The sequence below is a fragment of the Penaeus chinensis genome, chromosome 4 (genome assembly GCF_019202785.1).
Source record: "Penaeus chinensis breed Huanghai No. 1 chromosome 4, ASM1920278v2, whole genome shotgun sequence".
Classification (NCBI taxonomy): Eukaryota; Metazoa; Arthropoda; class Malacostraca; order Decapoda; family Penaeidae; genus Penaeus; species Penaeus chinensis.
This window is the reverse complement of record NC_061822.1, coordinates 6,273,631-6,288,533: the sequence shown is the minus strand read 5'-3', so window position 1 is coordinate 6,288,533 and position 14,903 is coordinate 6,273,631. Positions and strand designations below refer to the sequence as shown.

At 34.0% G+C, this 14,903-nt stretch overlaps 1 protein-coding gene across 1 annotated transcript in view; it reads left to right on the top strand.

Annotated features, from left to right (window-relative positions):
* Positions 1-5,868: 5,868 nt before the first annotated feature.
* Positions 5,869-14,903, top strand: part of LOC125024964 (nuclear pore complex protein Nup160-like) — a 17,409-nt gene continuing 8,374 nt past the window's right edge. Inside the window, exons 1-12 of the mRNA XM_047612766.1 lie at positions 5,869-6,001; positions 8,927-9,029; positions 9,398-9,475; positions 11,820-11,943; positions 12,354-12,450; positions 12,689-12,893; positions 13,086-13,270; positions 13,481-13,638; positions 13,831-13,905; positions 14,100-14,291; positions 14,433-14,624; positions 14,737-14,903. The exon at positions 14,737-14,903 is cut by the window's right edge and continues 1,362 nt beyond it. Coding sequence (XP_047468722.1) covers positions 5,908-6,001; positions 8,927-9,029; positions 9,398-9,475; positions 11,820-11,943; positions 12,354-12,450; positions 12,689-12,893; positions 13,086-13,270; positions 13,481-13,638; positions 13,831-13,905; positions 14,100-14,291; positions 14,433-14,624; positions 14,737-14,903 — 1,670 coding nt within the window. The 5' untranslated portion in view covers positions 5,869-5,907. The remainder of the gene's footprint in view (positions 6,002-8,926; positions 9,030-9,397; positions 9,476-11,819; positions 11,944-12,353; positions 12,451-12,688; positions 12,894-13,085; positions 13,271-13,480; positions 13,639-13,830; positions 13,906-14,099; positions 14,292-14,432; positions 14,625-14,736) is intronic.

Sequence of the window (14,903 nt, the reverse complement as noted above, 5' to 3'; positions counted from 1 at the left end):
ATGATAATGATAATAATAATGATAATGATTAATATTTAAAATGATAATGATAATTATAATGATAACGACAGTAATAATAATTATGATAATAATAGTAATATAATGATAATAGTAATGATAATCATAATGATAACAATGAGGATAGTAATGATAAGGATAATAATAACAATGGTAATAATAGTGATAATAACAATAATACTAAAAATAATGACATAATAATAATGATAATAATAATAATAATAATAATAATAATAATAATAATAATAATAATAATAATAATGATAATAATAATCACAAAAATAATAGTACTAATCATAATGATAATGATAATACAATAACAACAATAATAATAATACATAATAATAATAATAATAATAATAATAATAATAATAATAATAGTAATATTAATAATAATGATGATAATAATATAATAACAATAGGAATAACAATTACAAAATGAAGCTAATGAAAATAACAATACTGAAAAAATCAGAGTAGCACAAATAAATAAATAAAAGATAATTATGATAATAAATTGAAGCTGATAAATGATAACAGCAATAATAAATATCATGCAGGAACAAAAGAAAATTTACCCCGTAAATAGATGTCTAATGAGTGAGTATATGTACGTACGTACGTGTTTACACATGCAGATAGATAGATATGTGTGTGTGTGTGTGTGTGTGTGTGTGTGTGTGTGTGAGAGAGAGAGAGAGAGAGAGAGAGAGAGAGAGAGAGAGAGAGAGAGAGAGACAGAGAGAGAGAGAGAGAGAGAGAGAGAGAGAGAGAGAGAGAGAGACAGAGACAGAGAGAGAGAGACAGAGATAATTTTATATGATTTGATAAATGTATTACGTCCAGTAGACGACAAACAATTTTACAGAGAAGTACAAATGTGCATGACCGTGTCTCGTACTCACTCACTCACTCACTCACTCACGCACTTACTCACTCACACACGCGCTCGCGCACGCAGAAAAACAAAAACAAATGGCTAATATCCACCAAAATGTGGATGACTCAATCAAGTGGATATCTAAATTATCATCTTGCAGCAAGTAGTTACAAACATAAACGAGATCATGTCCCTGGGGTAGCAAGTCCTTCACTACGAGGCACTCCAGACAATGATGGTGCAGAGTGTTGGCATTGGGAAGATCGCACAATTTGCAAGACGAATAATGGGGCACGTCCTCTGCCTGAGACACCTGCCACACTGGCCGGCACCCCAACCGAAGCCTCGCACTCACCACATTGTATCATGAGCTCAGGCGACAGTATTTGCGTGCACAGTTCACAACATTTTCGTAGTGCAGCATGGAAACACTGCTATCACGTCCTACGTTCCTACGATTCACTATCAAGGCATGCTATTCGGAGTATATCATTTTTTTGTAACACCGGAGGGATGCAGAGAGAGAGAGAGAGAGAGAGAGAGAGAGAGAGAGAGAGAGAGAGAGAGAGGGAGAGAGAGAGAGAGAGAGAGAGAGAGAGAGAGAGAGAGAGAGAAAACGAGAAAGTGAGTGTGTGTGTTTAAATTTCATTTTGAAAATGTTAAGGTTCAAGATGTTTCTGATATTAATAACAATTAAAATAATAACAACAACAACAGCAACAATAATAATAATGATAATGATAATGATAATACTAATAATAATAACAATGACAATGATGGTGATAATGGTGCTAGATATAATAGCAATAATAATAATGATTGTAATAATACTAATTATGATAATAATAGTAATAAAAACAATGATAATAATGATTATAATAATAATGATTATGATAATAATAATAATAATAACAATAATAATAATAATGATAATAATAATCATAATAATAATAATCATAATAATAATAATCATAATAATAATCATAATAATAATAATGATGATGATGAATATTATGATAATACTAATGATGACAATAATAGTGATAATAATATCAATAATGATAATAACAATAATAATATAAAATATAAGATATGACATAAGATAAGAAATCATAGTAAGGTTGATAATGATAATAATAATAATAACAATAATAATAACAATAATGATACTAAAGATAATGATGATAATGAGAGTTTCAGAAAATGAACAGCAAAAATATATATATATAGTATCGAATATGATATTGATAACAGCAATGGCAATAATGATGATAGCAATGATAATGATAATGATAACAAGAACAAGAACAACAGCAGTAATAATAACAATAACATTAGTAATGATAATAACAACAACAACATGTGCAGAAGCATTTATAACAGTAATAATGATATTATTATTGTTATTATTATTGTTATTATTATTATTATCATTATTATTGTTGTTATCATTATTATTATTTTTACTATTATTATCATTGTTATTAGTATTAGTACTATCGTTATCGTGATGATGATGATAATTATGATAATAACAATAATGATGATAATGATAACATAAGTAATAACAAAAACAACAATAATGATGAAAAATATTAATAACAGTGTTCAGAACAACAGCAACAAAAACAATAACGATAATATCAGGAAAAGAAGAAAATTAACCTCTCAGCTACGTGGCTGGTTATCTTTTGTAGAATTAAGAGTTACTAAGTTTTATTAAATGAACTATCTTAAATGTCAATATAATTATATCTATGTCTACTGAGTGAGTATGTATACGTGTAGGAAACACATGTAGACATATAGATGAATATGTCCGTGTGCATGTGCGGATAAGGATGATAATGAGGGATTTACGAAGAAAGATAATAATGATATAAATGATGATAGTAATAATGATAACAACAACAACAATAATAACGATAATAATAACAATAATGTAGTCACCCATGCCAGAGACCATCCACGCCCGGAGCCCAAGAATACTTTAGTTTCCCCTAGAGTGTTCGACCCCAATCCTGCGAAAACCCACGGGGATGAAAATCTGTTACCTTTCCTTTTTCATGTTTTACTATGTTGTCCTGTGTATTTTTAATGAAACTTATATTTAATAAAACGAATTTAAAACCGTTTTCTTTCTTGTTCTTTGTTAATGCACTCTTTTTAAGGTCAGGAGAAGAACTTGCGTATAGTTTTACATATATTTCTTTTAATATTTAGTCTTCAATACATTTTTAAGGAGAAGTAAATTTTTTTTTTTTCAGGGACTCAAGTTTTTTTTTTTTTTTTTTTTTTTTATAAGCCTGTCGCGCCATCTAACGGAGGCGGGGGATTCGTCAGCTCGTTCCCGTACATTTGTATTTGAATGTGTTTCCTTGTTGTTTTGATCAACCAATGTATTTTTAAGCTTTGCGAATGAGATTCCTCCATTAATTAAAACCATTTATGAGACCAATGACACCATAATTGGCCTATCTGTGGCAAGCAACTGGCGACCTATTATCAGGCTGACACGCGCTCCCCGCGGAATTAACCCTTTCTTACACCTACACAACTCTTTCCTATTGATTTCATTGCACTCTTATAGTCTCCCCCTTTTGTATTGTTCCTGGACGGACTAACCAGGTGGTGGCAGCGACAAATGACCTAATTAACAAAGGTAATTAAGAGTAATTAGTCGGAATCACTACAATACCACTAATAATAAATCTAGAATCTATCAACACGGTAGAGTCTTTTCTCCTTTCACTAATGATAAATATGATAATAATAATGATAGCATTAATGTTAATAATAGCAATAACATCAATAATACTAATGATAATGATAATCATAGATCAGGATTCCCGACTTGTTTGGTGAAAAAATGAAAGGGCTTTATAATTCACAATATCAATTTCCACTGACTCATTTCCTTTATAGAAACCAGCTACGATATCTATCATCATCGATCTATATTACTACATCACCCCGTTGCAGGTGCATTGCAAAGGGAAGAACTGATACTGTGAATCTCACCACTATGCTTTTTCACAAAATCATTTTTCATGCATCCGATAACGAGTCCTTTGATGAAGAACTTAATTATTTCAAGAGTTTTGTAAAGAGTCTTAATTACCTTTGAAGTTTCTCAGAAGAGTTCCTTCAGGAAGAAAAAAAAAATCAGTTGTTCGTGTAAGCTTTTGTCCCTCTCAATCAAATCGTTCCCTCGGTCTTTGCAATGATTGACCGGATTCCATTGCAGGGTCGAGGCGCGTCACATGAGGAGGTAGGTCGAGGCGAGGGGGAGAGGGGGGGGGGAGGGGGGAGAAGGGGAAGGGGAAGGATACGGATGAGAGTTAATCACTGGACGCGAAGGCTTTTACTATTTCTATGAGCAAGGTAATAATGACAACAATAATATAGATTAGGATAATAATTACAGTAATGTTAATAGTAATAGTAATAATAATAATGATAATAATAATAATAATAATAATAATAATAATAATAATAATAATAATTATGATAATAATGATAATAATAATAACAATAACAACTATAATAATAAAAATAATAATAGTAATAACAGTAATAATAATAATTATTATTACTGTAATAATCACACTAATAATCAGAATAATAAATATGGCATTAGTAACAACAATAATAACAATAATGATAATAAGGAAAATTTTCTGATATGTTAATGATTATGACAATAATAAGGGTGTTCAGAACAATAGCAACGAAAAACAGCGGCGTCTACGCGTGAACAACTCACACTTGGTTTCGCGAGATCAGGAGATATAGTGACTGAATCTGTTGCCTCAACTAAACCAGCTTCCTAATTTTATTATGTGCAAAAAAGCAATGTGTATATGTGTGTGTGTATGTGTATATATATATATATATATATATATATATATATATATATACACACACATATATATACACTTATATGTAGAGATACATATAAACATACATACATATAAACATATATACATACATTCATACAAATATACATGCATACATCCAATCATTCATTCATTCATTCATACATACATACATTCATACATACATACATTCATACATACATACATACATACATACATACATACATACATACATACATACATACATACATACATACATTCATACATTCATACATACGCATATATATACAAGCATACATGCATACATAGACACATACATACATACATGCATGCATACATACATACATGCATGCACATATACACAGATATCTCGTAGTTATTTTTTTTTTTTTTTTTTTTTTTTTTTGATAAGTTTTCCTTACGTATTTAACCAACAAATTATAAACATTCATAAGAGCATTTCTCTCTTCCTGAGACAGCCGTCGCCTTCGAACCTCGCTTTTGCTTTGTATCTATAAGGTTTCCATCAATCGTAGATGTCCTTTGATACCTTGATACGTATCTTAAAAATAATACCATTCAAAGTATATATCTATTCCAAATAACGATAATTGCTATTTGCATATGTATATATATGTATATTTATGTATATATCTATGTATATCTGTGTATATCTATGTATATATCTATGTATATATATATATATATATATATGTATATCTATGTATATCTATGTATATCTATGTAAATATGTATATATTTGTAAATATATATATTTGTAAATATATATGTATATATCTGTAAATCGATACTTATATATGTAATTTGATACGTATATATGTAAACTGATGCTTACATATTTAAATTGATACTGATATGTGTAAATGAATGCTTATATATGTAAACTGACATGTACCTTGGTAATAATATCCTGCAATATATAAATGTATATGTGTATATATATATGTATATGTATATATAAATACATATATAAATATATATAAATATATATATATATATATATATATATATATATATATATATATATATATCCCCCCTCTCCATTGACAGCCAGTTGGCCTCCTCGCCGCCAGAGGTCTCGTCGGTCGCGCGGGCCATTCGAATTCCAAGATGGCGGCGGCGGCGACTCACCACCTGGGCTTCAGGGAGGTCATCCCCGACCAGTCCGCCCTCGTGCACTGGAGAAATATTACCATAGACACGGGTAAATCCACGGGAAGATGTGGGGAGGGAGGGGCGTAGGAGAAATCGAAGGGAAATGGCGGGGGGGAAAAGGGAGAAATGGCTGTGGTGGTCGGGGTGTTTTGTTTACCGGGGATTTCGTGTTGTTTTGATTTTTGTTTTTGTCTCTTTTAGGAGGCTGATTTTGTTTAATGTTGGTGGTTTTTGGTGTTTCAGGCTCTGGAGTGAGTTGGGTGGGTTGCTGTGCACGTTTTATTATTATTATTATTATTCTGTGGATTAATTAATTAACTCGGATCTTTTGTGAATACCTTTTTTCGGTCTATTATTGTTTCCATTTGAAAATCCGAAATCCAAATCTGTTATATATTTCTATGTATGATTCCTGACTGTCACTGTATTACCAGTTTTTACATACCTCGTTGCCAAAGAAAGTATTTGTTTTTTTATTGTTGCAAGAGATGGTGCCATTTTCCTTTATTTTAATTTTTTTCATTTCCAAGTGTGGTATTAAAGGCTAATCTAGACGTTACATGACACAGGTTCAGTTCAGCCGTATAGTGTCGGGGGAATTTGCATGCAATGAAAGGAATGTACAGACATTGCAATACTTTGCAACACTTTTCATCTGTGGTATTTCCTGGTATTTGTTACCTCCTGGGTATTGCATCAACCCAAAAATCTAAACCTAATCTCTCCTACCTTCTCTTCATTCTCCTGTACCCCCTCTATTAGCGTTTTGTTCCAACTTACAAAAGATGCGACATTAAGAACTCTGGCTGTGTGAGGGTGTTGTGAATTTGGTGTGAGGGCATTGATATGTGGTAGATATTTTTGTCATTTCGCAGTAGATATGAAGCCGGTGCAGCTGTTGCCTGCCTGTGTCGCTTATTGTTCTCTTTCTTATCCTCTTAAAGATGGCAATGTCCATTTCCCACTACCTGTGTGTGTGTGTGTCTCTTGGTAATCTTAATCCATTTCCAATCCACATTGATAGTGACAAGGGTGTAAACATATATACTGTGGTATATATGTTTTCAGGTAATTATTCAGAATACCTTTGCATAGCCAGTCATGAGGATTTTTGTATCAATGGATTCCTCTCACTCTCTACTAACCAGATATATAGAAACTATGCATTGGAACCCCCCCACCTCCCCCACCCCCATTAGCAACAATCATTGCCCTTATGGCAGAGGAGGGCATGAACTGTACCATGGAAATTGTAGGGTAAAATAAGAAAAATATGCACCCAGTGCCAAGTCTGTACTATACTCTATCCTGCTGTACATATGTGGTGGATTCCATGCTGTCCAGGGTGGGGGTTCGGGGGCAGCAGCCTTGTGCCCCTGGACTTATATTGACCAATTCTCTAAATATTATTCATATTTTACCCAGCGATTTCCCTGGTAACATTTATGCCTTCTCTTGCTATCAAAGATTGTGGATGTTGCAAGGTTTCAGTGGCATAATTTCTAAATGTTTGGGTAGTAGAGGGTGAGAGGAATACATTGATACCAATATCATTATGGTTGGGCATGCGAAGGTATTACGAATATTTACCTATTTACATAGTGACCATTTACATAAGGACTATTTACATAGTGTCTGTCATATAAGAGAGGGAAAATTACACACTGATAAGGAAATAATCTGCAGAAGCAAAGAATAATGACAGAAATGAAGAAAATGGGTTGCAACAAAAACCACACTGGGACAAAGTCCACAGTGATCAGGTGTGGCTCGAGGGCAAAGTGGGTGAGGTTAGGAAGGATTTGGTTGGTAATTTCTGAGTTTCACACAGGCCTTGCAATTATTATTCCTTGTTTCAAATATTCACATTTTAATATGCTTTAATTATATAAATGCAAGTGTTGGTAGCTGTTTAAGAAATGAATGTACCACTCTGAGACTAAGTTGTTATTACTCCAGCCATTCCTGGGGCCTACATTCCGAGACCCTCATCCAGTCACCGTAATTCCCAATCGGGAGCTCTTCCCTTCAACCTTAACCCAATTGCAGTGGACTTATTTGCCACACAGCATTAGTTGCAATGTCGTTCTTTGCCTGTTGAGGTTATTTTGAGTGAGTGAGTGTTGCTTTTTCCTTTCTTTATAATAATGTCATTACCTTTTCCTGTAAATGTGTAACAAAATATTACTTGTTGCACAGTTTTCTTATGATCCACTTGCAAAAGAAATGCCAGATAGGAAAAATGTCTTATTCTCTGTTGTTCTATCCATTATAGGCAAAGTTTACCTTGTACCATATAACCTAGCAGTGTGGAGCAAACTTTACTGCTAATTCTTTACAGTATGAAAGCACTTGCCAGAGACTAAGTCCCCAACCCACATCACAAATTTTATTCAACAAAATAAATAGCTGTATGAAAGGTTTCATATATTACTGGACATTAATTTTCAAATAGCGCACATTGTGTCACCGTGGTGTGAAAGCAGCCTAAGTCCACTTGGCACTCCTGAGTTTCAGCTCTTTCTTCCCAGGCAAACTGAAGTGAAGACAATGGTTGTTAGGCACGCCCAGTCACAGCAACTTCAATTTTAAAAAATAAAAATTGTGATGTGGAGTTGGGGACTTAGTCTTTGTCAAGTGCATCCTTATGGTAAGAATACTGTAAAAGGAATGCAGTCATTTTATAAACAATTACCATTACTTCACTTATTTCCTGAGCCAGTCATTTGAGATGGAATACAACAGATTCACACATATTAGACTAAATAATGGTAACAAAAAATAATAATTAAAGTGAATTACCTGATAATGGCTTTCTAAATTTATTTAGTTGAAAATAGGTATCAAATCAAGAGATTCCATGACCTCTCTTCATAATAAATCTCACTCCTCTTCCTCCTCCCTTCTCCCACCTCTCTCCTCCCTCCTCCTCGAATAACTTGACCTAGTATTGATACAATTTCTGTCCACACAGGAGCAGCACAGAGCACCCTTCAGGATATCAAAGTACCAGAATATGGAGGGGGCTATGCCTACAAATCTCTTTCCCCAGCCACACGCAACAGATACATATATTGGTGAGTGATGAGTATGATTTATTTTCTTCTCCTCCTCCTCCTCCTCCTCTCCCATCCATCAACCAACCTATCTTTCTCCTGGGGGGAAAAAAGTATATAAACCTTAAAGTTTTTCTTCTACTATGTTTGAGGGAGAAGAGGAATTACTTTGATTTGCTATAGCTAGTTTGGATTTTTTTTTTTTTTTTTTTTTTTTTTTTTTTTTTTTTTTTTTTTTTTTTTTTTTTTTATTTGCATTGTCTTCATTTTCATTATTGCCTATACAGCTATTCTTGTTATTGTTATTGCAGTTATTTCCATCTGAAGTGTATATATTATGCAGAAAAATGGGGATGTGCATACAGTACTTAGCTAAATCTTCCTTTCAGGCGAGTGTGTCACGACGTAGTGGAGCTATGGGAGGAAAGTCTTGACCATGACTTTGTTCATAACCATGTTCAGCTCAGGTAAGTTTTTTTTTTTTTCAGTATTTAGTATGCTTGTTCACTTAGAGTTGTTTTAGTAGAGTAATGTTAGTTATGATGTTCAGATGCATTTGTTTCCTTTTGGATTATGTTTTCTTCTTTTTTGTTATTACTTTTTTCTTACTTCTAAAACTAGGTTTCTGTTTCGAGTGTATCCCAAGTTGTGTTAACTGCTCTTTTACAGGTCCCATATTATTGTAGGCGCATCCACACAGATAGATGGATCTGTTTTCAGTCCCAAGTCATAGGGAGCTCTTTTTTCAATGCAAAACCATTTCTTTCCCAGTGGTGCCTGGAAATCATTAGAGTGCATTTGCCACTGCGCTGAGGTTAATTCAAGGGTCTCCCATGTGAGCCCAGCACTAGGAGTGGAGGATGTTTTCCCCCTCTGGTCTTTGGGCTTGTGATTCTGCAAGGCTGTAACTTGAGAACTAGGTGTTGGAGCCTCAAAACCACACCAGCATAGCACACAGAATGTAGAGCAGCCTCCATTTTTGTGGTGTGGATAGATGCTCTCCACATTTCATCCCTTCCCTTGGTGTTAAAGTGGTTTTATTGAAAATATACCCTTTAATAAGGAGTAAAGATTGTCATGTGCGAATGAGAGCATAAGCTTTTTTTGTATTTGTCCTGCACATGGCACTTGTTATATGTAATTATAAACAATGAATTACATAGATATATTAATATGAAGTCATCTTGAACTAATGTTTAACTAATTTGAAAAAAAAAAAATAATAATTGTGAAATGTAAACATTGAATCCCTTCTATAGATCCATTCACTATTGTTATCCCCCATATCTGTATATTTCTTTCTTTCTTTCTTTCTTTCTATTTACCAAGGAAGTAAATAATGCTTGGAAATTAGTGGGATCTGAAACAACTAAAGCAGGGTAGTTTGTTAGCAGAGGATATATTCAAACACAGATATATTTACAGCCCAACAGTGTTACTAGATGTACAAAAGACTATAATTTATAAAACACTGAATTTTCCATGCCATATGCTAGAGTTCTTTGAATATATAATCAGGTAGTTCCACGTCCATTTAGTCTGTTGAACCCAAAAATGAAATGGACTTTTTCCCAAGATTATTGAATACAAAACCAAAAAAAAAAAAAAAAAAAAAAAAGAAATAAAGAAAATATTGAATATCTGCAATGAGTGAAGGTGATGAGGCAGGCTTTAGGTCTGAAGTTGCCAATTAGGATTTTCATTAAGATAAAGTGGTTATACCTGTGTAAAAATACCTTGCTTGATTTTAGATAGTGGTAAATTGTGTAGAAAGTTGTGTGCTTTGAGAAATTGATTGGCAATTTCCTAGGACTGATTATGTGGTTATGTACTGTGTAGCATATCACTTTGTAATGGTCTGTAATTACCTGGTGTTCCTGCATGACCGTATAATATGCTCAACCTACATAGACACTAGTCCCCAACACACTCGATATGGGAGCAGGTAGTAGAGTTATTATATTGTAAACAGTCATATTGCTGAGCTAGAATACTCTGCCAGTCCTCAATTGAATGGTCAATTAAATTCCTCTGATTTACTATTCACTACTAAGTCACTGAGCCTTACACATTATAATTAAGAACTGAGTATAGATCAGAAAGTATATCTTGGTTGATTAATTCCAGAGCTGCAAAAAGTATCAGAACCCGGGAACTAGATTCCCAGAATTTTTTTTTGGGCTTGGCTGAAATTTTTCAGCAAAACTTGATAAAAAACGACTGTTTTATGCAATTTCAAAAATTGTCTCTTGATTTTTTCACAACAGAACAAAAGTTCATACAAGTGTAAGTTTAATGTCCTCAGGTTGTAGAATGCATCAAAGCTAATAGCTAATCACAAAGTTGTTTGATTTTTGTTTCCTTTTTTGCATAGTCCATCTTTGCCAAAAATAAAAAAGATCCAAAAACCAAATTACGATATTTTATTGGAAACTTTCTCCAGACCCAATAAATTAGAAGCCCTTCAAAAAAAATTTGCGTACTATTGGTAGAACTATTATACACAATACTTTACCTAACAGAAATTTTTTGTCTTGTTTCCCAGGTTCCCAGAAAGGAAAACATTTTTTGCAGCTCTGCTTAAGTCATTATGAATACCATATTTCTTTCCTCAATTCGCTTACAAGTTAAAACAGAAAATATCAATAATTTTTATGAGATGAAGATGAAGAAAAAACTATATATATAATTAATATGAATAAATATATATTTATTATTAATTAAATCTTATATACATTCATTGTTACTTGCTTTCTATTACAAGGATGTCTGTAATGGAGATAGAAATTTATATCTAACTTTTCTTCACAGATTTGCAGACACTCCTGTGCTAGAGGGTTTGAGTGTACATGAAACTCGCCAGTATGTTTACATCCTTTTGGCAACAGTGTCCTCCGTCCACCGTTTTCGTTTGCCACATCCTACTTCAATGCAGGCAAGATTTGATTTGTTATTATTATTGTTTTATCGTTTTATCCTTATTTATGTATTGTTGTTTTGTTTTTGTTTTTTCCCTCTCTCTCTCTCTCTCTCTCTTCTATTTTATTTATTTTATTTTTTTATTATTTTTTTTTTTATCATTATTATTTTTTCTCTCCCCCTCATTTGAAATTGAATTATGAATTTGTAATTTGTGTTTTTGCAGATATAGTTGTTGATTATTTCCCCATTCATATTGTTTTTACCCCAAAAAATATTTTCTCATGATTTTGATGAACATTTATGTGATATGTTTTATCAAACTAAGATTGCCAAAATTTCTTTTCTTCCCTCCCATCACTCCTCAATTTTCTCTCATTCTTCTTCCACTTCTTTATTCAGTAACGGAATGCTTTTGTATTGCAGGCCACAAAAAGCAAGCCATATTCTATCCTCAGTGAGCTGACATTCCAGACTCTAAAGGAATACCATAATTTACATATCCTAAACAGCAGTGCAGTAGGTGAGTCATGATCAAAAGAAGAAATGTTTTACAATTATGTTTCAAAGTCAGACTTAAGGGACACACACCACACTACACTACACCACACCACACCACACCACACCACCCATACCACACAAGCATTCTTCTTTTTGCAGAGTTAAGAAATTGAATGTTCTGTTGTAATGAGTACTAGGCTATATGACCAAAAATGAAATGTTTGATAAGTATGTATGATAAAAGGTCCTATTTATTATAGGTGCAGGCGAGGGTCTTCCCCACACAGCAGGCACTCACCTCCTGGCAGGTGAGGGAGGGGATGCAGTATTTGTGCTGGGACAGACAGGTGGAACTCTGCTTGTTGTCAAGATGTATGACTTGCCATACTCTGTGTTTACGGAGACCATCAAGAATGCCTCTCTCATGAACAGGCTTTTCACTGGTTTTGTGCCAGGGATGTTCAGGTTTGTTGGTTCATTTATTTTTTACATCTTTTTCTTTTTGTATGTTAGTCATGGCATGGCCCTTTGTTAGGTTTAGGAATCTTATTATTTTAGAAATTAGTTGCAGAAGAGTGGTCTTGAAAACAAATATTTAAATATACTTCCAGGATGCTACACTAACTACATTTGATAACCGTTTCACTCTCTCCTCAGAGGATTAGAAGGCTGTGAAACAGTGACAAGCCTTGTGGTTCAGGAGATAGCTGGTGATGTGGTAGCAATAGGAATCTGTCGTGATGGGAAAGTACGTGCTTGGTCTTGCTCCAAGCTACAATGTATTCTCGCACATGATACTCTTGAAAATACTGCAGAAGCAGGCCGCAAGTTGAATCCTGGAGGTTAGGATATTTATTTTGTGCCCTGTTATATGTATGTACATTTTCTTTCACTAAAGATTAAGTATGCATGATATAATCTACATAATAATTTTATTTTTATTATTATTATTATTATGGTTATTATATCCTTGAATTTTCTCTTTGCCACATCAAACATTTCATATATTTGAATAGTCTTAACAATTAAATGGTTGTTCTTTCTCTTGGCAGCTCAGCGCCACCAAATACGAAGCTACGGCCAAGGGGAGGAGAGCATCTTTGGCGTATTCCTGAACTTCACCGAGAAACAGCTCCTTGTGGTGTATCAGCCAACCCTAAATTTAGGCCAAATTAGCCTAAGTCACATCAAAACACTTTATCCTCCTCAAGTAAATAAGTTTGTGTGTCCTGGAAGTAGGCATGATATTGCTGTTTTGCTATGTCTTGAACTTTATATATTGAAATGTTTGGCTTGTTGTCTTGTGACGTAAATAATCTTCATTCTGTATTTGTTTAAGGTTATATATTTTACTTAGTTTCTCTTCTGTTCATACTAATTCTTAGTTTCTTCTCATTTTCAGTATGATCTAGTTGACTTCAGTGTAACGTCAGCCTACATATGGACACTGTGGACTGATGCAAATAATGAGACACAGGTAAAAATAAGGGCAGAAAACCTAAATATAAAAAAGCCTGATGCATTGCATTTTTTCAGAAAGTATCTGACAAGCCTGTAATAACTAGACAATAGTTATATATTAACAGTTACTCTGTACCCTACCAAAATAGCGCAATACATATTGTGTAGTCTGGCAAATCCTCAATAACTAACCAAGAAATATCTTTACAGTTGCTTTATGCCCCAGTGAACAGTGGAGAGGGATGTAAAAACCCCCCGGGGCTCTCCTCAGTGGTGTTGGAGCAGCCACCAGAGAAAGATGTACCCCTCACCGATCCCTTCCTGGACCCAAGGGAAATCTACCTGAGAGAATTGTTCATGCCAAATAGGTTTTCTGCACATACGTTGCGGAAAGCACTTGGCGTAAGTGTGTCTTTATACATTTAATTTTTTGTTCTTTATTATCGAAGCCAGAAAGAGCAAAAATTAATGTGAAAACTTTTAGGCAAGTTTCAATAACATCATTGAATTCAGATGACTTGAGTAATAACTAATGCATTCCAGATATACCGAAGAAACATGGATATGTCAACATTGATAGATCGTGGAATGTGGAAGCTACAAGAGGAAGTGGAAGCTGCCCTTAGGGACCAAGTGGAAGCAAGGTTGACATCTGACCTTACTGAAGAGGAGGTGACACAGATAACCATAGAGGCTTGGGCAACATTCTACTCTCATACACTTCAGTACCATCAGGTTAGTTTGTGAAGGATGAAAGCTGTCACTGAAATAGTTGTTTTTAGTTATGATTTCTGTTGCACTTGATTATGTGTGATGCTGTTTGTCTAGAGTAATTATTGTTTTGCAGGTTGGCCACAAGCCAGTTGGAGTGATTGGTGTAGGGGCAGACCATCTGGTTGGTATTGTCAGAAAGCAGGTTGTATCATGGGTACGGCCCATGGATGCCCTGGAGGTGGTTGCTTTGGCCCCTGTGGAGAGTTTGAATGTGGCAAGTCTGGATGGAGTGCTGAGTGA